Genomic DNA, 21,704 nt, shown 5'->3' with positions numbered 1-21,704 from the left:
TATAGCAGGGTTATTTGTACATGACCACCACCGTATTGTGTTTGTTGAACATGTTACAGTAATAAAACACTAAGACGAGTCAAAGTGCTTTATTGTGTTGTAAAGTATAAATGCTTCCGGCTTCCCGTAGCATTCGTCGATTGTCACTTTTGGTGCGACTCGGACGCAACGGACGCGCTCATACGCACCATTAAACTCATCCATTTGGACTTGAAATCTGAACCGTCACCATGAGTAGAAATTACAACGACGAGTTGCAATATTTGGACAAGATTGACACAAACTGCTGGAGAATTAAAAAGGGTTTTGTTCCCAACATGAAGGTAAACAATCGTCAACGTAGCTAGTCGGCAAGCTCGTTGGTTAGCCACAGCGCACTTATTTTTAGTATGTAGGATTGCTGTCCCATAAAATAAACTTCTTACAGACATCGTGCTTGTAACTACTTTGTTATAACTGGATAACTAACTGGGAACTTGTAAATCTCCATCGCTTTGAACTGATTACACGTACACAATTGTGACACGTGCGCGCGCGTGTGTTCCAGGTGGAAGGAATCTTCTACGTTAACGACCCTCTGGAAAAGTTGATGTTCGAGGAGCTGCGGAATGCGTGTCGAGGAGGAGGTGAAGTCGCCGTTCATCTTTTGGAAGCATCTGTTTGTGTGTGCTTACACCTTTGGGAATCAACAACATGAGTGTGTGTTTGCATTGCTCAGGTGTGGGCGGCTTCCTGCCAGCCATGAAACAGATCGGGAACGTGGCGGCGCTGCCCGGGATCGTCCACGTGAGTATGCGCCAGACAAGTGGATATAGAAACAGGGAAAGATCCCATTTTGTGACTCCGATTCGCATGTGTCGAACTCGTGCGGATTCCTGTAACCTTGGCGACTGGCAACCGCGTGCACAGACACACACACACACACGTGGTTTGTCCACAGAGATCCATCGGACTCCCCGACGTCCACTCGGGGTACGGGTTCGCCATCGGAAACATGGCGGCCTTCGACATGAACGACCCGGACGCGGTGGTGTCTCCAGGTGATACGCGCGCACCGGCACGTTGAGAAAAACACCAAACTAAACGGGACGGCGCGTGTGCGCGAGCAACAGGCGGCGTAGGCTTCGACATCAACTGCGGCGTGCGCCTGCTGAGGACCAACCTGGACGAGCGAGACGTGCAGCCCGTCAAGGAGCAGCTGGCGCAGTCGCTCTTCGATCATATCCCCGTGGGCGTCGGCTCCAAGGGCGTCATCCCCATGGGGGCCAAGTAAGGAGCCGGGGGGGGGGGGGGGGGGATTCCCGTCCGCTCTCGGCCTCGCTGAGCGCGGCTCGCGTCCGCCTGCGCGCAGGGACCTGGAGGAGGCGCTGGAGATGGGCGTGGACTGGTCGCTGAGGGAGGGCTACGCCTGGGCCGAGGACAAGGAGCACTGCGAGGAGTACGGCAGGATGCTGCAGGCCGACCCCAACAAAGTCTCGTCCAAGGCCAAGAAGAGGGGCCTCCCGCAGGTACCTCCGCCGCGAACGCTCCTGCGGCAAAAGGGCAAAAGGTGGCCGTTTCGCGAGTGCCTCGAGGAGGCAAGCGAGGACCCCGTGACCCCGACGACGGAAGACATCGCCGGGACGTGGAGGTGAAAACATTCAGCTTCGCTTGTTTGCCGGTTTCAGCTGGGAACGCTGGGAGCGGGAAACCACTACGCCGAGATCCAGGTGGTGGACGAGATCTACGACGACTACGCCGCCAAGAAGATGGGCGTGGACCGCAAGGGTCAGGTGTGCGTCATGATACACAGCGGCAGCCGAGGCCTCGGACATCAGGTGGCGACGGGTACGCCTCACGTCATTTGGATTCGTCTCTTCCCAGCTGGTCTTAAAGTTTTGACGCTCCTTTGGAACGAACCTTTCCTCCCGTCCTTTACAATGCACACATTCCCAAATTTGTACAGGACTTGTTTTTGTTTTTGGAATATAGCGAGATTTTTTTTCCGCCATCTTTTCTGAAATAAAAGGCCTACTATTACAAGAAGTTTCTTTTTAACTGTACTTGTTCAAATATGACTTTTTATTCCAACAAAATACATCTTTGTTTGTCTCTCAAACCTGACAACATTTTTTGCCCTCAAAGGCACAAATTTGTTCGTGTAACTTTCCGACTTTGTTCTCGAAAACTCGACAGACGCGCTCGTCGCCATGGAGAAGGCGATGAAGCGGGACAAGATCGCGGTGAACGACCGGCAGCTGGCGTGCGCCCGCATCGGGTCGCCCGAGGGGCAGGACTACCTGAAGGGAATGGCGGCCGCCGGGAATTACGCCTGGGTCAACCGCTCGTCCATGACCTTCCTCAGCAGACAGGTGACGACGACGCGGCGGCGCCGCCCCGCCCGAAGGAAAGAAAGAAAGCGAGTCGTTCACTCTTGCGGCTCGCGCTCCGTTGTCGTTTCAGGCCTTCTCCAAAGTGTTCGACAGCACGCCGGACGACCTGGACATGCACGTCATCTACGACGTGTCGCACAACATCGCCAAAGTGGAGGAGCACACGGTGGACGGGCGCCAGCGCACCCTGCTGGTCCACCGCAAAGGCTCCACGCGGGCCTTCCCCCCGCACCACCCGCTCATCCCCGTCGACTACCAGGTCAGGAGCCCGCCCCCCTCCCCCTCCCGCTAAGTTATAGAAAAAAAAAAAAAAAAAAAGGGGGGGCCTATTTGTATATCGGGATTGGAGCGCCAACAAAACAAACACGCCCTTTTGTCTTCCCTGCCGGCGCATCGTCGCAGCAATCCGACATCTCCAAATGAGTACGTCTGTTTTGGAAAAAGCGAAAGGAAGCAAAAAAGGTGTATGACGACAGCAATAGAACCCGATAGTTTGGGATTTCGGAGAATACAGACAAGGTGTCTTTCCCTGTATCCGAAGTGGAAGACTCCAAGAACCAAATTCACTCACGTTATCACTCGGTCTTGGAGGGAGGGGGGGGGGGGGAATGACAGATTCCAACTTTTGATCTCAATTCACGTCTTTTTTTCCGGATCCGAATTTGCTATGCTAACAAAAGGCGCTAACTTGTTTTTCCCGCTATTCGCCCGACTGACCCGGTTCCTCCCGCTCGTCCGCAGTTGACGGGCCAGCCGGTTCTGATCGGGGGAACCATGGGCACGTGCAGCTACGTCCTGACCGGCACCGAGCGAGGCATGACCCGCACCTTCGGGACCACCTGCCACGGAGCGGTAGGCGCCTCCGACTCGCGCTAACACGAGGTTCATCTCAAAAGCCGCCGACGGCGATTTGTTCGAAGCGGGCGGGGCTCGACCGGAACGCCGCTCTAAGCGTCTCCGCGCTTCCCGCTCGCTCCGCAGGGTCGTGCTCTGTCCCGGGCCAAATCTCGCCGCAATCTGGACTTCCAGGACGTGCTGGACCAGCTGGCCGACAAAGGCATCGCCATCCGAGTGGCGTCCCCCAAACTGGTCATGGAAGAGGTCGGGCCGCCCTTTGAGCTTTTCGCGCCGCCGCCGTTCGCCTGACGTTCCGTTTTGCGTCGTTTGTTTCCAGGCTCCCGAGTCGTACAAGAACGTGACGGACGTGGTGAACACGTGCCACGACGCCGGCATCAGCGCCAAGGCCGTCAAGCTGCGGCCCATCGCCGTCATCAAAGGCTGATCTGTGAAAAATGGCAAACCCGCCTTCAATAAACTTGCGTGAAAGACGCCCTCCGTGTCCTCCTGACTGGCCAATCGCTCGACTAAATGTCCAAGCGAGTGACCGACCGACACTCACGGCGTTAATCCTAAAATCAACAATTCAATGACTGACGAACCAAACCGATCGATGGACTCGTCAACTAACCAATGAATTGACGTAAAATAAATAAATAGCACCCACCCCGTCCGATCGATCGAACGACAAAGTCATTGATTGAACGAGCACACAACTACCAGATGGAGCAACTGACGAACCGACCAAAACGGGGAGAAACCAGGGAACGTTTTGGCTGACGACGTCGCAAAGGCCAAAGCGGCTCATTTTGGCTCTCGTGGGTTCTGGGGCACGGGCGACGTGCACCGGGTCCACGCGGGCGTGGCGGATCCCGCCGGCCGACACGTGCGTCGGCCAAAAGTCGGACGGCCCAGGAAATGTCCAGAATGTCCTTTTATCAAGCTAACCTAGCTTGGGTTTTGGTGTCGGCGGCCGTTGAACGTTAACCGGCGAAACTACTCTGCGACGTCGGCGACTTCAAATCCGGTCGTTCGCGAGCGCTTCGGTGCGTCGAGGCTTTTGGGTTCCATCGGAAATCCGCAAAGATGGCAAACCTCGACCGGGTCACCGACTCATTTTGACCTTTAGCAGCAGAGTAGAAAAAACCAAACTTTTAAAAACTCGATTTGATTCCAAGCAAAAGGAATTTTTTTGTTATTTTCTTTCAGGCCGAAGGGAAGCTTGTGGAAAAAGACTTTTTGGAAAAATGAAACGAAGACAGTGTTTTTGTGTGATTGTATTTAGTTAGTTTTTTTGTGCTAACAGAAAAAAGTTGACGGGTTGGAGAGAGAAAAAAAAAGTGGCTGTCAATGTTATTTGTCCTCGAAGCCAACACGAGGAGCTGAGCACGGACGCCTCATTTGCATAAACAGCACTTTTAAATAAAAACACGAATAAACGTTTCAGCCCTTTTGAGGAGAAGGGGGGGGTGGGGGGGGGTCTGCGCACGGCTTCCGCAAGGTTCAGAGTTCACGCGGACAAGTCATCCGGTCGCGGGTCGGCGCGCGCTTGCCTTGCCCTTTGACCTGCTACAGCCTGGCTCGCTGGAAGAACACCTGAGGAGGGAAGAGGGCAAGACCTTCAAATAAAATGGATTGCAAACCACAATGACTTTTTTTGATTTGACCTTCTCAGATTTGCTTTTATTTCTCCGGATACTTTTTTTTTTTTTTTTTCCTTTCACGAGCATCAACTTACACAGATTTCATAGAAATAAAATTCTTTCTTTGCACATAATGTGAAAAGAAGGGTTTGGTCAAAACGTGATCCTTAATAAATGAACATTTCGGATAAGTACAATACGTGATCGTAAATAAGCCGTTTGGCGGTTACAAAGGATTGTGCGCGTGTCCGTTGTTAGCGGTAGCAGCGCACATCAGCGTGAAAGCCAAGAAAACTACAAAATAAAAGCGTCGCCCTCACCTTCAGGTAGGTCTTGAGGACTTTGGCGTCGGGCTGCTGCAGGACGAGACAAAGTTCCTGAGGAGGACGCAAGACGGGACACGCGTCAACAACGGCGAGCGAGCGTCGAGTCCGAAGTCCCCGGAGAGAGCCGTTGGCGCATTTTGCTCCTTTTTGGGCAAGGGTGCGATCCAACTGAGCAAAAACTACTTCTCGTTGACTTTGTGTCTTTCTGGGTTCGCCCGGCAGATTTCGGATTCTTCGAGGCGTTCCGAGGAGGCGCTGCGGCGCCCTCTCGTGGTATGCAAAAGAATCACCGCCCAAGTCCAGTTTGGCTGCAGATAATTCACGATTGAGTACAATCGGTTTGCATCCAAGTGTTCAGTTTTGATTGAACCTTTGAATCGAATATGATTTATGGAGTTATTTCCCCGACATTTCAGCCAAAGTGGGCGTGCGGTAATGGCAAACAATTTTGAGGAATAAATCAATTGTCTCCGTTTTGAAAAATGCCGGAGCGACTCGGAGAGCGAAATATTTTTCACCTTCAAACGGAACGACTGCAACGCAGCGCGTTTGTGGAAAGGTGGATCGGGTTCCGGGTGCCACACCGGCACAAGCGCCATTCGTCGCGCTTTCCATTTCCTTGCGAAATGTTGCTCGAGAGTTTCCGTATTCGAGGCGGCCTAAGGACCGATCGTTTATCTCCGCACGGTTGACATCCATCCACTCGCTCGGATATATTGCGGAGAGTCAACTTCTATTTACGGCCGAACGGAGCGGAATTCCCAAACGTCGGCTTCGTGAACTTGCCAAATCCAAATCCGATTGGGGAATCGGCGCGGGAGGGAGCGCGAGCGGCGGCGAACGAGCGGCGCCCGCTCGGGGGCGAGACTGACCTGCGCCACGTCCGGACACACGCGAAGCGACGGAAGGTAGTCTCGCCGCAGGAACTCCAGCAGCTCCGGACCCTGACACACGCGGCAAAGTCAAAACGCCGGCCGAGTCGGGGAGCAAACAAAACGGCGGCGGCGCCGCTTACCTGCTTGTCGTAGATGCTCTTCAGCGTCAAGGCCACCTCCGACAAAGTCTGAAAGGTCACAGGTCGCATCATCGAGCGGGACAGACACTCAAACAAACGCACGCACGCTCGCTCGCTCGCTCACCAGCGTTGTCTGAGCGTCCGAAAGGTCAAAGGTCGGCTTGAGAGGAGCCAGAAAGCAGGCGGGAACGATGTGTTTGTACGTGAAGTCGCCGAAGCCGGACATGCCGCCCTCGCCGCCTGAAACGAGAGCCGGCGCGCGCGTCAGTCGGCGCGCGCGCGTGTGCGCGCTCCGAGCGAGTCTCACCCCAAAGCTCGACGAGCCTGGCGAGCACGGCGAAGCAGGTCTTCTGCGCCACGGGGTCGGGGACCTCCACGGCTCCCTGGATGACGGTGAACACCACCCGCTCCACGTTCTCCGCCCCTGAACGCGCCAGCCGGTCAGCCCCCGGCAACAAAAGAGCGGGCGCGCTTGCGGCGGAGGCCCTCACCCTGGTCGGCCAGGACCTCGTCGGCGCCGCTGCCGGCCACCGTCTGGACGAAGGAGAAGTAGCTCCTGCGCAGCATCTGCTTCTCCAGAGCGGCCGCCTGGTCGTCGGCGTCGGCGGGCCGCGCCAGCGCCTCGAAGACGGACAGCACCAGCGGCATGAAGATCTGCCGGAGGAAGGGGGACACTTGCCGCTGCCGTGGCAACGGCGGACGCCGTCAGTACGCCGCGGGAAGCGACTCTCGCTTTGCTTTCCGCTTGCGTTATTATTGGAGCGCCGCATTTCAACTCATTTCCCTCTCGGCCGAAAGAAAAAGCCGAGGACGGCGTGACATTCTTCAAAGTCGTCATATCAAGACAAAAATAACAAAATAAGCGCAAAACATCACAAATTGATTTCCACTCCAGAAGAGAACGCTGAGCAACGTTTCCTCGAAAAGACGAAGAACAAACGCAAGCGGAAGCGGAAACGTCGCCTTTCCCTTTGAGCAAATCGCCAAAATGGCCGTCGCCGTTCTGGACGTGAATGATTGGGACTCGTTCAAAGCCAGAAAGGACGATAAAACGGCTTTTTAGGCTTCCCGTTTTCAGTCGCCATTTGAGAGCTTCGCGCGGCTCAACCGTCGCGAATCGAGCGTTTCCTACTTTGAACTTGGCGGCGATCTGGCTGATGAGCGGGATGAACTCCTGCAGGTCTTTGGCCTCGCAGTCCTTCAGCATGTGCTCGGAGGCGGCGGGCACGAAGGGCAGCACCTCCTCCTCCATGCAGATGATCATGCGGTGCAGGAAGGAGCGCACGCAGCCTCGCAGCGCCCCCCGCTGGACGGGGCAGCCCAGCGCCGGCAGGAAGGCGCGCAGGCAGTCGCGGTAGACCTCGATGCAGCCGCACTGCTTCACCGTCTGCTTGTTGCTGAACGCCTTGCTGGTGCGGCTGCGGGGTGGGGGGGGGGGGGGCACAGCGGCGGCGTGAGAAGGGCAGCATGGGAGAGGAGGAGAGGGAGGCAGAACACAAAGACGCCGTCGGGAGAGAGAAATCGGGACGAAAGCGAACCGACGACTCCGAAATGGAACTCGTTCATTTGTCGCCGTCTCGACAGAGTCCGACAAGACGCAATGGAAACCAGTTTTCATCGGAAAGGTCTCGGGAATCGACTTCACGGCCAAGACGAGGCGAGGCGGCAAACCTTTCCACCGTAGGAGCGAAGAAGATGAAAAAGGAGAGAGGGCAAAGAAAAAAAAGGCAAACGTCGCCCCCACCTGACGAAGCCGACGGCGTGGCTCAGGCGGTCGGCGACGGCCGCCTGAGCCTCCTCGTCCGTCTCGGCGGCGAGTTCGTCCAGCAGCGGGCGGAAGGCGGCCACCGGCGGCGCCAGCAGGCCGCGCATCAGCGCCTCCTTCCTCTCGGGCGCGCTCTCGCCGCTCACGATCAGCACGCCCGCCGCCTCGAACACGAACAGCTGGTCGTCGGCCGTCAGCGGCGCCGACGAGGCCTTGCCCTGGAAAAAGGAAGGGAAAAAAACACCCGACGGCTTACGGGCGCGCGGCGGGAGTCGGCGGGACGCGCTTACGTACGGGAGGGGCCGGCTCCACGAGGTCCTGGATCCGGGTCAGGATGTCCTCCGTGAACGGCGTCACGTGTTTGCTGAAACAAACGACAAAAACAAAAACGCTGGAAGGGTCCCCAAAAACGCAAACGGGGGCGGTCGGCGACATCGAAGACGACTCCCGAGGGCGCGCGTCTTCGGGGGCCGACGAGCGGGCGCCGTTTTGCGCTCCGACCCGTCCGCGTGGGTCACAAAACGGCAGCGTGGGAAATGAGAAGCGATGACGGTTGGCGTCCCGGTTTGAAAATTGTCCAAAAAGCCTCATTTTGGATCCGGGAAACGGCGGAATTTCAGGTCTCGGAAGGCTTCGTTCGTTCGTTCGTCGCTCGGACGACGAAGGGCTTCGGGGTCGGAAAGCCGAGCGGATTTTGGACGGGAACCGTCGCGCAGAAAGGTCGCCCCAAAGGCCGTTTCCAACCCCTGGGACAAAAACCTTCCGGTGCTTTTTACGCGCCGGTTCCGTCGTTTGGTGGGCAAATCGCGTGACGCCGCGGGTCGTCTTCGGAGGAACTCACTGCAGCGTCTTGATGAAGCGGGAGAAAAGGTAGGCCGCCCGACTTCGCACTTTGGGACTGTCGTGTCTCAGTCCTCGCTGGTCCAGGAACGCCATCTGACACGAAACACAAAGGGAGCGTGAGGACTTCCGGGTCGGGCTCACGCGCGAACGTCCGCCGCTCGACTTGTCGACCGGTCGCCAATCACGCGTTTTTCCCGGAGATCTCCTCTGTGACTTACGGCGCAAAGCGCAAAGAAAAGGCCGAAACGAAACGAAAGAAAAAGCAAAGGCAGAAACTGACTGCCGCGAGCGAGCGCAGTCGGACGGGCGGACGGACAGAGGCGCTTCGCCGGCTCGGCGCCGTTTCCTCCCTCCTGGCAAAGACTTGGCGATCCGTCCAAAGCTCTCAAATGGATCCTGCTTCCACTATCTTCTCTTTGTCGATGTGCGACTTCGCCGAGTGAGGAAAGCGAAGCGTAAATCAATCCGAAAAGACCCCGGTGGGACTTTCGCCGAGTCGGCGTTCCGAAGCCACACGACGACGACGACGCCGAATCCAAAAACTCCGACGACGTCATTGGCGACCGGTCGACGGCCTCGACTTTTCCGTACCAGAACGTCGGGAATGTGCTGCGGCTCCACGATGAAGAATTTGTCGTATCGGACGACCGTCTCGAAAAAGTCCAGCGTGACCGACGTGTGTCGGTAGCCGCTCACGCCGCACGTCACCAACTGAAAGCACGCAAGCAAACGCTCAAGGGACGCGCGCGCGCGCGTCGGGTGTGAGCGTTCGGCGCGCCTCCTGACCGTCCTCATCATGTCCCGCAGCGCTCCGGTCTTGACGGCGTCCCCCGAGAAGTGCGCCCCGTGCGAGGCGGGCAGAGCCTCCCCCAGCATGTAGAGCAGCCGGACGGCCACCTCCACCTCCGCGAAGGGCGCGCTGCGCCACTTCCTGCCAGGCCACACCGACGTGAGCGCGGAGACGCGGGCTCGGCGGAGACGCGGGCTCGGCGGCCTCTCACCGCATGGCGTCGCCGAAGACTCCGATGACGGCCTCCAGGACCAGCTCGGGGGCAACCTGCGCCAGACGGTCCAGGAGCATCTTCAGCTGCTTCCTGTACTCCACGAACATGGCCTCGTCCTCGCCCTGACGAGCACGCACGCGTCAACTCGGGCGCCGCGCGTCGCCGCCGCGCGAACGTACCTCGTTGTCAAAGTTGTACTCGTCGTCGTACGCCAACTTCTTGATGACGGCCCGCATGATCGCCTGCTCACGGGGAAACGCGAGCTGACTCGGGGCCCGACACACGCACGCGCACGCGCACACGCACACGCACACTGACCTCCACGTTGCTCTTCTGGCCGTCGCTGAGCTCCGGCAGCTGCGGAGGAAACGAGAGAAGATGAAGAAGAGGCGGCGGCGCCCGGGCGCGCTGGCGGCGGTGACGGCGGGCCACCTGTTTGAGGACGTGCAGGTACTCGTAGCAGAAGGCCACCACGTTGGCCGAGATGTCGTCGTCGGGGTGCGCGAGGAGGCGCAGCGCCGGCGCCACTTTGGCCTCCAGCGCGTCCAGCGCCGCGCCCGCGTCCTCGGCGCTGCCCGCCTTGGCCAGCTTGGTCCAGCTCAGGACCAAACTCTGGCCCATGCCGTTCACCAGCCGCGACAACTTGGCCAGGAAGTCCACGTCCTCCTCCGACGACGACGACAACCGTGCAAGTCTTCATCATCATCATCATCGTCATCATCATCATCATCATCATCATCGATATGGGACGCTTGACAATTCAAGTCATCACAACTCAGCCGAGTCGTCGCAAATTATTATTTACAATCTCTCACGCGAGCGAGGCGAACACACACACAAAAAAAAATGTCGTCGCATCTGATGCAGCGATTATTATTGGAAACATTCCAAACGATCCTGTCATATTTGGCGCATTCACTCCCTCGATTGGAATAAGAACTTTACATCTGCTTTGGGGGGGGGGGGGGGGGGGGGGGCAATAATTGTTGACTTCATTGGAAACAATAGAAAGTCAACTACTTTACAAATGTGTTTTTGAAATCATTTTGAATGACTCATTCATTGATTTCATGTTATTTTCTGTTCAAGTGATCAAATTTGCTGAACATTTTGTCTTTTTTGGCAAACAGTTGGTGAATTAGAAATAATATAAACTATTTTACAAATTGCGATGGAATTATGAATCAAATTTCACTTGCATGTATCTCGAGAAACAATGGGCTAATTCATTTTTTGTAAAAGTCATAAAAATCCCAAAACAATTGTTGAACATTTGGGTTCATTTCAAACATTCAACATCCTTGGATGAATTTATGAATGTTGTCTGCTTCTGAAAAATATGAAATAGCACCCGAATTGCCGTATTTCGTCGCAATTTCACAATTTGCGTGAGGAGCGAATGTTGTCAACTTCTAACGGAAAGGATTCCCCGGCGGGATTCCACGTTCGCGCCGGGCGCCGACCTGCTCGACGTAGAAGAAGCCGGCCGTCCGCAGGAGCCGGCAGAGCGACTCCACCAGCCGGGTTTTGTCCACGGGGTCCATGCCCTTGTTGACGATCTCCAGCAGGCAGTCGCAGGCCTCCTCGCGCAGCTCCTCCACCGACATGTGGCCCAGCAGCAGCTCCACGAACCTGCTCCGCGGCCGGCGAAAAGGGTCACGAGGCGGCGGCGGCGGGCGGCGGGCGGGCGAGCGAGCGACCGACCGTTCGTTGGCGATGAGGCCGAGGTCGATCCAGGACACGTAGGCGCCCACCACCTCCAGGCACTGGCACGTGAGCTCGGGGTGGCTCAGCTGGTACGTGTGCAGGATCTGGAACCAGGACTCCACCAGGCTGGGGATGCACTGCTCCCGCATGGCGTCCTTGATCAGCGTGTTGCGCCGCGTCTCCTGGACAACACACCCGTTTGGGCCCGTCCGTTCGGTAGAACGCGTCCGCACGCCATATCGGCCCCCCCCCCCCAATACGGCTGATATCCGGGGTCCGAGTAAAAGTCGGAAGGAGCGGCGCGGCGTACCTCGGGCGCGTGCAGGACGTCTCGGTCGACCACCTCGCCGTCGACGGCCATGAGCGTGCGCAGGTAGATGTCCACGCCGTGCGGGTTGAGGCCGATCAGCGCCAGGACGTCGAAGAAGAACTCGGGCCACAGCGCCGGGTACTCCGTCACGAAGGTCAGCGCCAGCACCTGCGCCGCTTTGTTGCGGACGAAGATCTTCTCGGGGTGCGTCCTCGCCAGCTGCGCCCGCACCGGCACGCCGTGAGCGCTCGCCGCCGGTGCCGGCGAGCGCTCGCGAGGCGCCAGAACTTACCTGATTCTGAAGCCACTTCATCAGCGTCTCTCGGATCAGCTGCCGCTGACCGCCGCTCAGCGCCGCGTGTCTGCCGCGCAAACAAAAAGGACGTCCAAGGTCAAAAGACGCCCGTCCGCCCCCTGCCCCGCCCCCCCCGCCCCCTGCCCCGCCTCACCTGAACTTGATCTGATGCTCCAAAACTTGGAAGCAAAAAAACTTGACGTGGTCATCACTGGAAACAAAACACACACGTCATCACGCCACTCACTGCCGCTCAACACGCAGCCACGCACACACGCTGACCTGTAGAGTCCTTTGGCGAGGGCCTGCGCACACACCTCCCATGCGTCCTGCGACTCCTTGAGCTGCTCGAAGTACGCCATCGCCTGACGGACACGCACGCCGCACCTTCAGCTTTAGCTCCGCTCACACGCAGGATAAGATTTTGGCTTCAACCCCAAAACAAGCACGATTTCGCCGGCGACATCACGCAAACCCGAGAAGTCGAGGTTTCTTTATCGTCGCTGCGGCTATCCCGCACGCAGTTTGCCTTTACGCTCGAGCGCAAGCCACGGGCTCTGTTTGGAAAGTGCGCTGCAATTCGGGGATGTCGCTACGGCGAGCATCGGCCGGGACGCCGCAGGGTGGCGTTTCCTCTGCGTTTTTAACGCCCGCCTATTGACGTCCCTTTCCGCAACAAGGAACGAAGCAACAACAACGGCGACCGTGGAACAGAATCTTCTCCAACAAATGGACCTCGATGACCAGATGATGCGTTTAATGATGGCGCAGAATCGATGGAGAAGGCGGCGGCATAGGCGCTACGCGAACCGGCAGGAACGGCGATTACGTCATAGCGAGTGACTAAAACGGACCAATCGCGAGAGATTTTTGCCGTTTGGACGTCTCAGAGGAAGAATGTGCACCTGCTGCATTTCCCATGTCGCTCTTCAGAATTCAAACTCGGGAGTGCTCGCGGTGCGTTCAGGGACACTGGGAATGTACATCATCGTCAACGTGGAGTCCTCGGAAACGGATTATTTGTATCATTTAAAACACTGCGATGATGATGATGGTGATGGAATTCATTTTGTTTGGTCATGCAAGAGTAGATATGAAAATATTTTCTCATCATTCCGTCAGCCAGAACCGTGAGAAAGGCAGTCACCGTTGTCCTTTCGCCGTCGTTCCTGTCACACTGCGCTGCTTTCGGGCCAAAAGTCCTGTTTGAGTTTGAATTCCTCTTTTTTTTTTTTTAGAAAACACGTTTTGGAGCTGGAACGCTGCAGCCGGCAACTCGTGTGGACTGAATGGCCCAAATGAAACGCCGGCATTTCCAGGGCAATCAACCCGTCGGCGACATTTTGGGGGCAGAGAAATTTTCATTTCAAAGTTCATTTTGGGAACGATGAAATGAAGAAAATGACCTTTCCCGACACTGACCCTGGATTATTTCACATCGCCACTTTTTCAAAGAATATCGTGCTTGGCCCGTTTTTTTGCAGCGGCAGCCAACATTTTCTTGTATTTGTCAGTTGTAAAGCATCTTTTTTCCGTCACTTCATCCGCCGTTTTGTGGCGTGTCTCTTTTGTCCAACAGTTGCGACGTTTGTCGCCTTTCGATGCCGCTTCGGTCGGATGCGCGCGACTCGCGAGTCCAAGACGGATGCCATCTACATCCGCATCGCAAAGACGCCCGGGTCACATATGAAAAAGTACAAATTGTACTGAAGTCATCGGAGAGGCGTCGCATTGGGCGCAAACATCGAAATGAACTCGTGCCTTCGTGACACTCGACTGACCCTCTTCGAGCACACTTCCTGGATTTGCTTTGTCCAATTTTGATATCGTGAGGTCACCCAGACAATTGTGTGAAAAGTGCGTGCGTGCGTGCGTGCGTCTGACCCTCTGGCGGTAGGGGGCGTCGGCGTTGGGGTCGAGCCCCAGCAGGGCCTCCTCGTCCATGACGGCGACAGACCGGCAGGCCGTCGGCGGGTTAGCTCGCGCGGTCTCGGGCTACGCTCCTGTGTGGCCGCCTCGCGCGGCTTCCTACCATCTGGACCGCAACGCCGGCGCACACACACACACAGACACACACACAAAAACGAAAAAATTAATTTTTTTTGTTCTCTTTTTGAACAAACCGTGCTCACTCTCGCCAGAAGAGATTCCTCACTCTTTGCCAACCTTCGGTGCGCCAAAGCAAATCTTTCTACAACGTTCTGGAAAATTGTTTCGAGTTCGAGTTATTTGCAGAATGCCTATTTTTGCCTTTGTTTTATCTTACTCCACAATGTTTACTTTTTAATGGCTTACATACACATTAGAGATAAAGACAATCAATCAATGAAAATGTATTAAAGGGTCGCGTTCTTCAAATTTCTGCGGTGCTGTCTGTCGATTTGTGTTGTTCTTGTTGTTGACACAGCAGAAAATGTGTCGTTGACATTAGCGCCGCTCATCTCATCGTGCAGATGGCGCAACATTGTCTCACCAGTTGGCTGGCGAGAGGAAACGCAGCTGAAAACACCTTCAACGCTAACAACTCATTGATCACCAAAATCATCGATGACTATTACGATCATCGATTAATCGTTGGGAGACCTTGTCGAAGTAAAAATGGTCCAATTTCAGCCTCTCAACTCAGGCTGCAAATGACGATTCTTTTAATCTGTCGATTATTTTTTTCAATTCATCGATGAATGGGATCTATTACAAAAAATCCAGCTATACAAAAACAGAACACTTCCAAAATACACAAAGATAAATTGATGATGATTCAGTTTCGATGGTGCTCCGTAACATCCGACCGAAAATCGGCAAAAATGTTTCCTAAAATAAAAGAAAAATGTTTGTTCATGTTGGTTTTTTTTTCAGTCTGCTTTCATGGCGGACGACAGAAATTGGAGAATATTTACAGTTGAGAGGCTGAAATGGATTTGCGACGCGTGATTTCCGTCCTCCTCCTCGGACCGCAAAGTCCGCTCGGCGTGTGGCTGAAAAACACGCGACGGCTCCGGTGTGAAAGCTGACCTTATTCTCACGAGCTTCGTCTCCCTCGGCGGCGTTCGAGCGTCTCGCGGCGGCTGGAGAAAGTGCACAAACGTCAGCGTGCTTCGCTGCTGCCGTGCGGCGTGTCTGCTGCTCCCTTCACTTCCGGTTCAGCGACCCGGAAGACCAACTTCTTCTTCTTCGCTTGCGATGCGTGACGCTTGGCAAAAAGCGATTTCGGCGCACGACCGCTACCTACTGGTACATATTATGAATACATCCAAATATGTTGTGTATTAATACTACATACCAAATATAAATGATATTTGTCTATTTGATTTTCATCATCATCATCATCATCCCAGCACTCACACAGAGCAAGAAGTCCAATCGGAGTGGGACTTGAATTTCCGCTTGAGACACCAAGAAGTCGAAGAAAATCAAGTCAAGATGAGATTGAGCGACTTCTTTGTTTTGACAAAAGTGCACGGACGACGTGAGAAGACTCGCCGTTTGGTGAAGTGCGCGTTCGTTGCCGTGTTGGAGTTTGGCCAAATACGATGACTGATTCACAGAGTCCGCAAAGAAAAGAAGAAAAAAGGCATCAAATGCAAGCAGTGAACTCAGAGGAAGGACATTTTCTTGAATTCGGCATTCTTAATTTGTCCTGAATGTCAGTCTTGATTGTCCACTCACCGTTTTATTTGCATTGTTGTTTCTCTGCACCATTTGCACAATCGGTCGCACCGGTCGTCACTTGAAAGCGCACGAGCGCCATTTGCGCAATTGCCCTGACGACATCGTCAAGCATCACCACACCGGCGCTCCACTTCCATTGCTCAGTGACTCTCTCCTCCTCCTCGTTGTTTTTAATGTCCGAAATGTTCTGGCCGTCGCACGAGAGCGGCTCCAACGACCGCAGCCAAATTCCTTGCGTGTCTTACCACATTCTGGTCACTAAAGCGGATTCGGATTTGTCGTTCGCTTTTACACGCGTCACACTTCCCGATGACACGCGCTGTTAAAATGTTATTTGGTCGTCTTCCGATTCGCCCCCCGTCGGCCTTCGTGCTAAAAAGACCTGGCACAATGCAACCGGTTTGGCCGACATTTTTGTCATATCTGTGTGAAATAAATCAAATGTAACTTTGTTAAAGCCTCCGACGTACCATTTCTTTTTCCAATGTTTTGTGTTTTATTTCCGAGAGGATTTTGGCGGCGCCAACGTCGCCACGCACAATTCTCGTTCGAGGCCGACTTCACTCCCGCTCTGCCGAGGTCGCGGGTTCAATTCTGGGCCGGGCTTGACTTTGATTTCGGTTTCGTTGAAGTCAAAATCGTTCATCGCCGCAAATGACGTCTGTCGGTCCGCCTCGAGCCCAGCGGTCGTCGCGCTCAAGCGAGACCAGCATCAACAATTACATTTCGAATAATAATAATAAAAGTCCCCCGATAAAACCGACCGCATGGAAAACCGGCGCAAGCGGCGCTCAAACCGATTGGCCGAAAAAGGAGGCGGGATGAGGCAAGTTCCAAAGCAGGAGCACAACTTTATTTGTCTTTGGAGCGCCGAGTCTAGAAGAAGGTGTTGGGTCTCTTGGTGGTGAAGCGAGGCTTGTGCTGACGGCGCAGGACCCGATGGGGCAGCGGGAACTTGATCTTGGAGTCCTGCGGGACCACAACCACATTCGGGTCAGTCGAGGGAAACGAAACCCGGCCGGACATTTCATCTGGCGGGTTTTCGCGAGACCGGGGCGGCCCGCCTCTGGCAAAAACGCGACGGCGACACTCACGTGGAACTGCTTGATGGCGGGCCTGCGACACTTGCTGGCGGGGATCACCTGCACCTTCATGATCTGGATCGAGTGGGCGCGGGCGCGATGCCGGGCACCCATGTCGCGGTCTGCGGGGAGACGGACGATCAGAGACGCGCGAAAGCGGGGGCGGGAGTTCCGGGGGCGCGGGACTCACAGCACTGAGTGACGGCTCCGGAGGTGGTCAGGTCCCGGTACTCGCGATACATGTTGTGCGTGCCGCTACGCGAGTCGTAACGCAGCCAGATGCCGAAGTTCTTCACCTTCAGGGGCGTCTTCTCGTGGACCTGAAGGACAACTTTGTCACGTTCGCACACGGCAAAAATAACTCGACGCTGAAGTTGCGTTTTACGCTGGCCCGCCGATAATGCGAACCATTTGGCTCAGGAACAAAGTGCACGAAGGCAGACTGACAGAGCTCCTCGTCAACTTTGTCGGATACATTTTCGATTGCTTGTGTTCCGACGACAAGTTGCTTTTTTTTTGGAGAGGGGGTGAAAAGAAGTTCTCTTAGTTGTCTGACGCTTTCGTCGACGGCTGAAGAACTTCTCTTTACCTCGGATGAAAACAACACAAAACAAAACATTTGTCTGAACACAAGCAATCGAAAACGTCGTCCCGACGGGAAGGAAGGACATTTGAAGCAAAGGGAAGGAAGCAAGGATGGAATCAAGGAAGGAAGGCTGCAGGGAAGGGCAAAAAAGGTGGAAAGCAGGTTTAAGTACAGAAATTCAGATGGAAAAGTGACATTAGGAAGGACGAAAAGAGGAGGTCCGAGGTGGGAGGAATAAGCTAAGGGAGGAAAACGGACTCGAGCGAAAAGACAGAAGGATGCACAAAGAAAGATACAGGTGTTAAAAAAAAAAAAAAAAAGGAAAAGGTCAAAGGAAGCGAGGAACAAAAGGCAACAAAGCGTCAGAAAAGGAAAGAAAAATAAAATAACGAGGAAAGGAAGCGACAGTGACTAAAAGAAGGACGAGCAGGTCAAAGATGGAGGGATGGAGGGAAAGAAAGCAGGCTTTGGCAAAAGGGATGTTCGCAGGCGGAAACGAGGCGAGGGAGGGAAAGGGAGCAGAAAAAGCACAATGTATTTCTGCACGCACGCACACGTGTTCACGCCAGCTTTCCGAAGGAGCGGTCGCCGCTATGACGACGAGGACGTACCAGGCCACAGTAGACGGTCTCCCCGGACGCCTTCTTCATCTTCCTCAGCTGGGACACGAAGTACCAGAAGCGTGACTTGGCCACCACGTGGTTGGGCGCAAAAATGCGCATGCGGTAGAGCGGGGGCGTCGGGTTCTTGGGCGACGGCAGCAGACGCCCGATCACCTTGTACTCTCGCAGCTGGAGCGCCGGCAAAACACAAGTCACGCGCACGGACGCACAGAAGACGCGCGCGCGGCATGACGCGACGGGGACGTGTGCGGCCTCAGATTCACTTCCGGCCGCACCGGAGCGGCGGCGGAAGGCGACGAGGCCGACGCTCGCTGTGCGCACGCCTGACTGGGTCGCACCACCGGCAGAGTGCGACCTTTGGGTTTGGCTGCGGACGTTTTGCAAAAATCACAACACGGAGCCGTCGTCGTCGTCAACAAACGGCGAGATGGCCCCCGCTCGACACGGCGGCAGCGTTTCCCAACCGCAAATCGTCAGGCGTCCCGCGGAAAACAGAAAACATTGATTCACTGCAAATGCGCCATCCATCAATACCTCCGGCACATTGCAACACTCTTCTGCCCTCAGCTCGCTTATTTCGGTACATCGTTAACCTCACAGCATAATTGCCAGTGCTTTGTGACTCTTTTTCGTACGTTCGTTGCCTCAATTCAACTTTTGCGAACAGACAATCTGCCTCTCACCCGTCTTGGAAGTCAACCGTTTTCGGGAAGGGGAGACCGGTAGCATAGTTGCTAACGACTGCAACAGTACGGGAAGGGGCGCTCGGCGGTCTCGACTGATGGGCCGACACACTAGCAAAGCATTCTGGGATTTGGAATATTAGTGGCACGTGCGCTATATACTGGCGGGCCAGCTCTAGTACACATTTGATATGGTCTTGCGGGCCAAATATAATGACATCATGGGCCAAATTTGGCCCCCGGGCCTGACTTTGACATATATGAGCTCGATGATGATGAACAATCTACACTGACAAAAAAAAAAGAAAAAAACATTTTGAGGCTTTTTTTTTAATTTTTTTTTTTAATCATCATTATTATTGATTGTGACAGAAAGGTAAACAGGACTTAAGCAATCTCGCTATTACGCTAGTGCTGCACACTTTGCAGTTCGGTGGCGTGACACTTTTCTAAATTTCGCGCCTGACTCAGTTAAGGTTGGGAAACGCTCAACGACATCACAACAGGTCTCTGTTCATCCATCAATGCTTGCAATGTATAATGAGGAGCAGAAAACGTAAGATTGGAGATGTTCATTTGTCGTGCACGCAGCGCTGAAGTTCTTTCTTTGCAACTTTCTTTCCACATAGACAACTGGGGGAAAGAGCTAAACTGAACCTAAGAAAAGGGGTTCCAGGAAATGTACCTAAGCACAGTTCAAAAAGGAAATCAAGACAACTTAAAAAGTCAGCATAAGAGTTTGGTAGCGGTTTTGCAGTGCAAAAATAGTGCCAATTAGGCAAAAAATGACAAATTACATGCTCTACCAAAATCACCAACCACTTTACTTCGGTGAGTGTACTTTGTTGGACATTAATGTGTTTGGTGGTGATTTTTCTAAAATGTGAAATCTGGGCCTTGTCTCAATAAAGGTTGGCTAATACTCACTTTCAAAACGTTTTCACGTTTACGAACGTGAAGGAAAATACAACGTAACTGTTAGCAGCATTAGCTTCCGTACCATTCAGTTAGCTCGAGCTGGCCTGGTTTTTTCTAGCCGAAAAAACAAATGTGCATTTTTTTGGAAGTCATAGAAGCAAAACTACGGGAACTTTTTTGTACCTTCGTCGGCACCATGTGGACACCGACGGTGACGCCATGTTGGAAGTGAAAACACCGAAACGAAAAAGCTGAAAATGTCCACTGAGGAGCAAGTTTGAACACACGTGCGCTAACTAATAAGACGCGCGCTTGGTTATCAAACAACATCGACAGGCGGACCTCGCGTTTGGTCGGCCGGTGAGTCGTAAATGAACATTTGTACGTACAGTGCCGGACGCCTTCATCTTGTCTCGATCACAGCCACACAGAAAGAGGAAGTGACGTAATGAACTACGCACGTCTAGGCAGTGGCGTGGGCGGTTCTTCCGGTGCAACCACCCGGGGGAGCGTCTTTCGGATTCCCACGTAGTTTCGAGACAGAACACGCCCTGCTCCAATATGACTGGCTCCAGGACACGCAGCGCTGCACTATGATTGGCTGTTGAATCCCAAGATGAACACGTCCTCCTGCTTCCAGGCGGAAAAGAAGATTGTGGCGTCGTTCATGTTTCCCACTCACTCTAACCCACCCTAATCCTAACCTTAACCCTAAACCGCCTTAAGACCCAACCCTAGCCCTAGAAATAACCAAAATAAACTTCCGTTTTTATTTCCTACAAATATGACACATGTTTGGGATAGTCGTGTCGTCAACAGCTTAGCCTGTCCTCCCCGCGACGCAGGAGCCAATCATTTTGCAGTGGGGCGTGTCCTGCCTAGAAATGATGTGGGCTTCCTCATCATGCCCCGGGCAACATTTGCCAATCAAAAATACGTCACGTCCCCCACAGTTACAGGTATAAGATTAAAGGTAAAGCCAAAGACGTATTGTTTGTTTATTCAATTAAAAGAAACACACAAAGATTGCTAATAAAAATAACAAAAAATAAAAAAGCTAGCTTGCTACTTGTACTACATTGATAAGCTGCTTTTTAAAATTGTTGTCGAGAAATAAGACCCTTTATATGAATAAAGTCAAGAATACCGATGAGGGGCGGCACGGTGACCGACTGGTTAGAGCGTCAGCCTCACAGTTCTGAAGACCCGGGTCAATCCCTGGCCCCGCCTGTGTGGAGTTTGCCTGCGTGGGTTTTCTCCGGGCACTCCGGTTTCCTCCCACATCCCAAAAACATGCATTCATTGGAGACTCTAAATTGCCCGTAGGTGTGAATGTGAGTGCGAATGGTTGTTTGTTCGTATGTGCCCTGCCACTGGCTGGCAACCAGTTGAGGGTGTACCCCGCCTCCTGCCCGATGATAGCTGGGATAGGTTCCAGCACGACCACGACCCCAGTGAGGAGAAGCGGCTCAGAAAATGGATGGATGGATGGATGGATACCGATGAGGTTGCTGGCTTGAACTTTGATACTACTACCCTAAATAATACCTTGAAAATCAACTGGATAAAACCATTTTTGTGCAATCCCACATGTATTCGTGACTGTTCTCAAATTGGAGGGCTTAACTTTGTACTTTTACAGAGATCGACATGTTTCCATCCATTTTCTTCTGCTTCTTCAAGGAATCCCAGAATTCCCTCTCACTAGCCACTTGGTCAGGTCATCCGAGGAGATCCCGAGGCGTTCCCAGACCAGCTGGGAGACGTGTCCTGGCGGAACCGGACCAGAACGCCTCACCAGGGAGGGTTGGGTTGAGGCGTCCAGAGGGCACCCAACCTCCGATGCCCGAGCGAGCGGAGGAGCCGCATCTCCCGGACGAGCGAGCTTCTCACCCGTAGAGCCGTTCGCTCATTTCGGTCGCTTGTATCCGTCATCGTCCTATCCCGATCCAACTCCCGCATACAAATGCTTTAAGCTTGGTCTTTCATTTATAAGCAGAATCCACCCTCTGTTAATGTTTTATTT

At 54.0% G+C, this 21,704-nt stretch overlaps 3 protein-coding genes and 1 non-coding gene across 13 annotated transcripts; 1 reads left to right on the top strand and 3 right to left on the bottom strand.

The window, feature by feature from the left end:
• Positions 1-121: 121 nt before the first annotated feature.
• rtcb (RNA 2',3'-cyclic phosphate and 5'-OH ligase) lies at positions 122-3,701 on the top strand. 5 transcript variants are annotated; one of them, XM_061762669.1, is made up of 12 exons: positions 124-323; positions 548-626; positions 719-786; positions 941-1,040; positions 1,113-1,269; positions 1,352-1,508; positions 1,668-1,827; positions 2,176-2,351; positions 2,443-2,631; positions 3,114-3,224; positions 3,354-3,473; positions 3,547-3,701. In XM_061762669.1, exons 1-12 carry the CDS (start codon positions 231-233, stop codon positions 3,652-3,654), a joined length of 1,518 nt encoding a protein of 505 aa, XP_061618653.1. In that variant the 5' UTR covers positions 124-230; the 3' UTR covers positions 3,655-3,701. The 5 variants fall into 5 exon arrangements, with proteins under 5 accessions (XP_061618651.1, XP_061618650.1, XP_061618649.1 ...); XM_061762667.1 differs by having other exon boundaries at positions 122-323; positions 910-1,040; positions 3,114-3,473; XM_061762668.1 differs by having other exon boundaries at positions 123-323; positions 719-1,040.
• Positions 3,517-15,289, bottom strand: xpot (exportin, tRNA (nuclear export receptor for tRNAs)). Of its 5 annotated transcripts, XM_061762626.1 has the most exons (26): positions 15,130-15,289; positions 14,002-14,152; positions 12,400-12,482; positions 12,272-12,328; positions 12,115-12,184; positions 11,823-12,041; positions 11,510-11,694; positions 11,269-11,437; positions 10,238-10,471; positions 10,124-10,162; positions 9,985-10,047; positions 9,803-9,927; positions 9,588-9,732; positions 9,393-9,512; positions 8,800-8,894; positions 8,253-8,322; positions 7,938-8,176; positions 7,326-7,611; positions 6,685-6,874; positions 6,501-6,617; positions 6,318-6,433; positions 6,194-6,241; positions 6,051-6,122; positions 5,173-5,229; positions 4,763-4,805; positions 3,529-3,655 (listed from the first exon to the last, which is right to left on the bottom strand). In XM_061762626.1, the coding sequence occupies exons 2-25, from the start codon at positions 14,059-14,061 to the stop codon at positions 4,779-4,781; spliced, it is 2,886 nt and encodes a 961-aa protein (XP_061618610.1). In that variant the 5' UTR covers positions 14,062-14,152; positions 15,130-15,289; the 3' UTR covers positions 3,529-3,655; positions 4,763-4,778. The 5 variants fall into 5 exon arrangements, with proteins under 5 accessions (XP_061618612.1, XP_061618610.1, XP_061618609.1 ...); XM_061762628.1 differs by lacking the exon at positions 4,763-4,805 and having other exon boundaries at positions 3,517-3,655; XM_061762625.1 differs by lacking the exon at positions 3,529-3,655 and having other exon boundaries at positions 4,472-4,805.
• A 1,328-nt stretch (positions 15,290-16,617) lies between these two features.
• On the bottom strand, positions 16,618-20,222 carry rpl18a (ribosomal protein L18a). Of its 2 annotated transcripts, none has more exons than XM_061761782.1 (5): positions 20,068-20,222; positions 18,066-18,245; positions 17,059-17,188; positions 16,881-16,990; positions 16,618-16,755 (listed from the first exon to the last, which is right to left on the bottom strand). In XM_061761782.1, exons 1-5 carry the CDS (start codon positions 20,083-20,085, stop codon positions 16,663-16,665), a joined length of 531 nt encoding a protein of 176 aa, XP_061617766.1. In that variant the 5' UTR covers positions 20,086-20,222; the 3' UTR covers positions 16,618-16,662. The 2 variants fall into 2 exon arrangements, with proteins under 2 accessions (XP_061617766.1, XP_061617765.1); XM_061761781.1 differs by lacking the exon at positions 20,068-20,222 and adding an exon at positions 19,862-19,891.
• On the bottom strand, positions 18,319-18,451 carry LOC133472305 (small nucleolar RNA SNORA68). Its single transcript, XR_009786674.1, has one exon. It is a non-coding gene; the product is annotated as a small nucleolar RNA SNORA68 (small nucleolar RNA).
• Positions 20,223-21,704: the final 1,482 nt, after the last annotated feature.

Source organism: Phyllopteryx taeniolatus, chromosome 22 (genome assembly GCF_024500385.1).
Source record: "Phyllopteryx taeniolatus isolate TA_2022b chromosome 22, UOR_Ptae_1.2, whole genome shotgun sequence".
Lineage (NCBI taxonomy): Eukaryota > Metazoa > Chordata > Actinopteri > Syngnathiformes > Syngnathidae > Phyllopteryx > Phyllopteryx taeniolatus.
Note: the sequence above shows the minus strand (reverse complement) of the source record. Positions and strands in the feature narration are given on the sequence as shown.

Excerpts from the sequence above, each read along its gene's own strand:
- rtcb (XM_061762665.1), top strand. The coding sequence starts at position 231 with ATGAGTAGAAATTACAACGACGAGTTGCAATATTTGGACAAGATTGAC. Across the intron at positions 1,828-2,175 it reads CGGACATCAGGTGGCGACGG|ACGCGCTCGTCGCCATGGAG; the intron begins GTACGCCTCACG and ends AAAACTCGACAG. Across the intron at positions 2,632-3,113 it reads TCATCCCCGTCGACTACCAG|TTGACGGGCCAGCCGGTTCT; the intron begins GTCAGGAGCCCG and ends GCTCGTCCGCAG.
- xpot (XM_061762629.1), bottom strand. The coding sequence starts at position 14,061 with ATGGACGAGGAGGCCCTGCTGGGGCTCGACCCCAACGCCGACGCCCCC. Across the intron at positions 12,042-12,114 it reads TGAAGTGGCTTCAGAATCAG|CTGGCGAGGACGCACCCCGA; the intron begins GTAAGTTCTGGC and ends GTGCGGGCGCAG. Across the intron at positions 5,230-6,050 it reads TGTGTCCGGACGTGGCGCAG|GAACTTTGTCTCGTCCTGCA; the intron begins GTCAGTCTCGCC and ends CGTCCTCCTCAG.
- rpl18a (XM_061761782.1), bottom strand. Across the intron at positions 17,189-18,065 it reads AGACCGTCTACTGTGGCCTG|GTCCACGAGAAGACGCCCCT; the intron begins GTACGTCCTCGT and ends GTTGTCCTTCAG. Across the intron at positions 16,991-17,058 it reads CGGAGCCGTCACTCAGTGCT|ACCGCGACATGGGTGCCCGG; the intron begins GTGAGTCCCGCG and ends GTCTCCCCGCAG.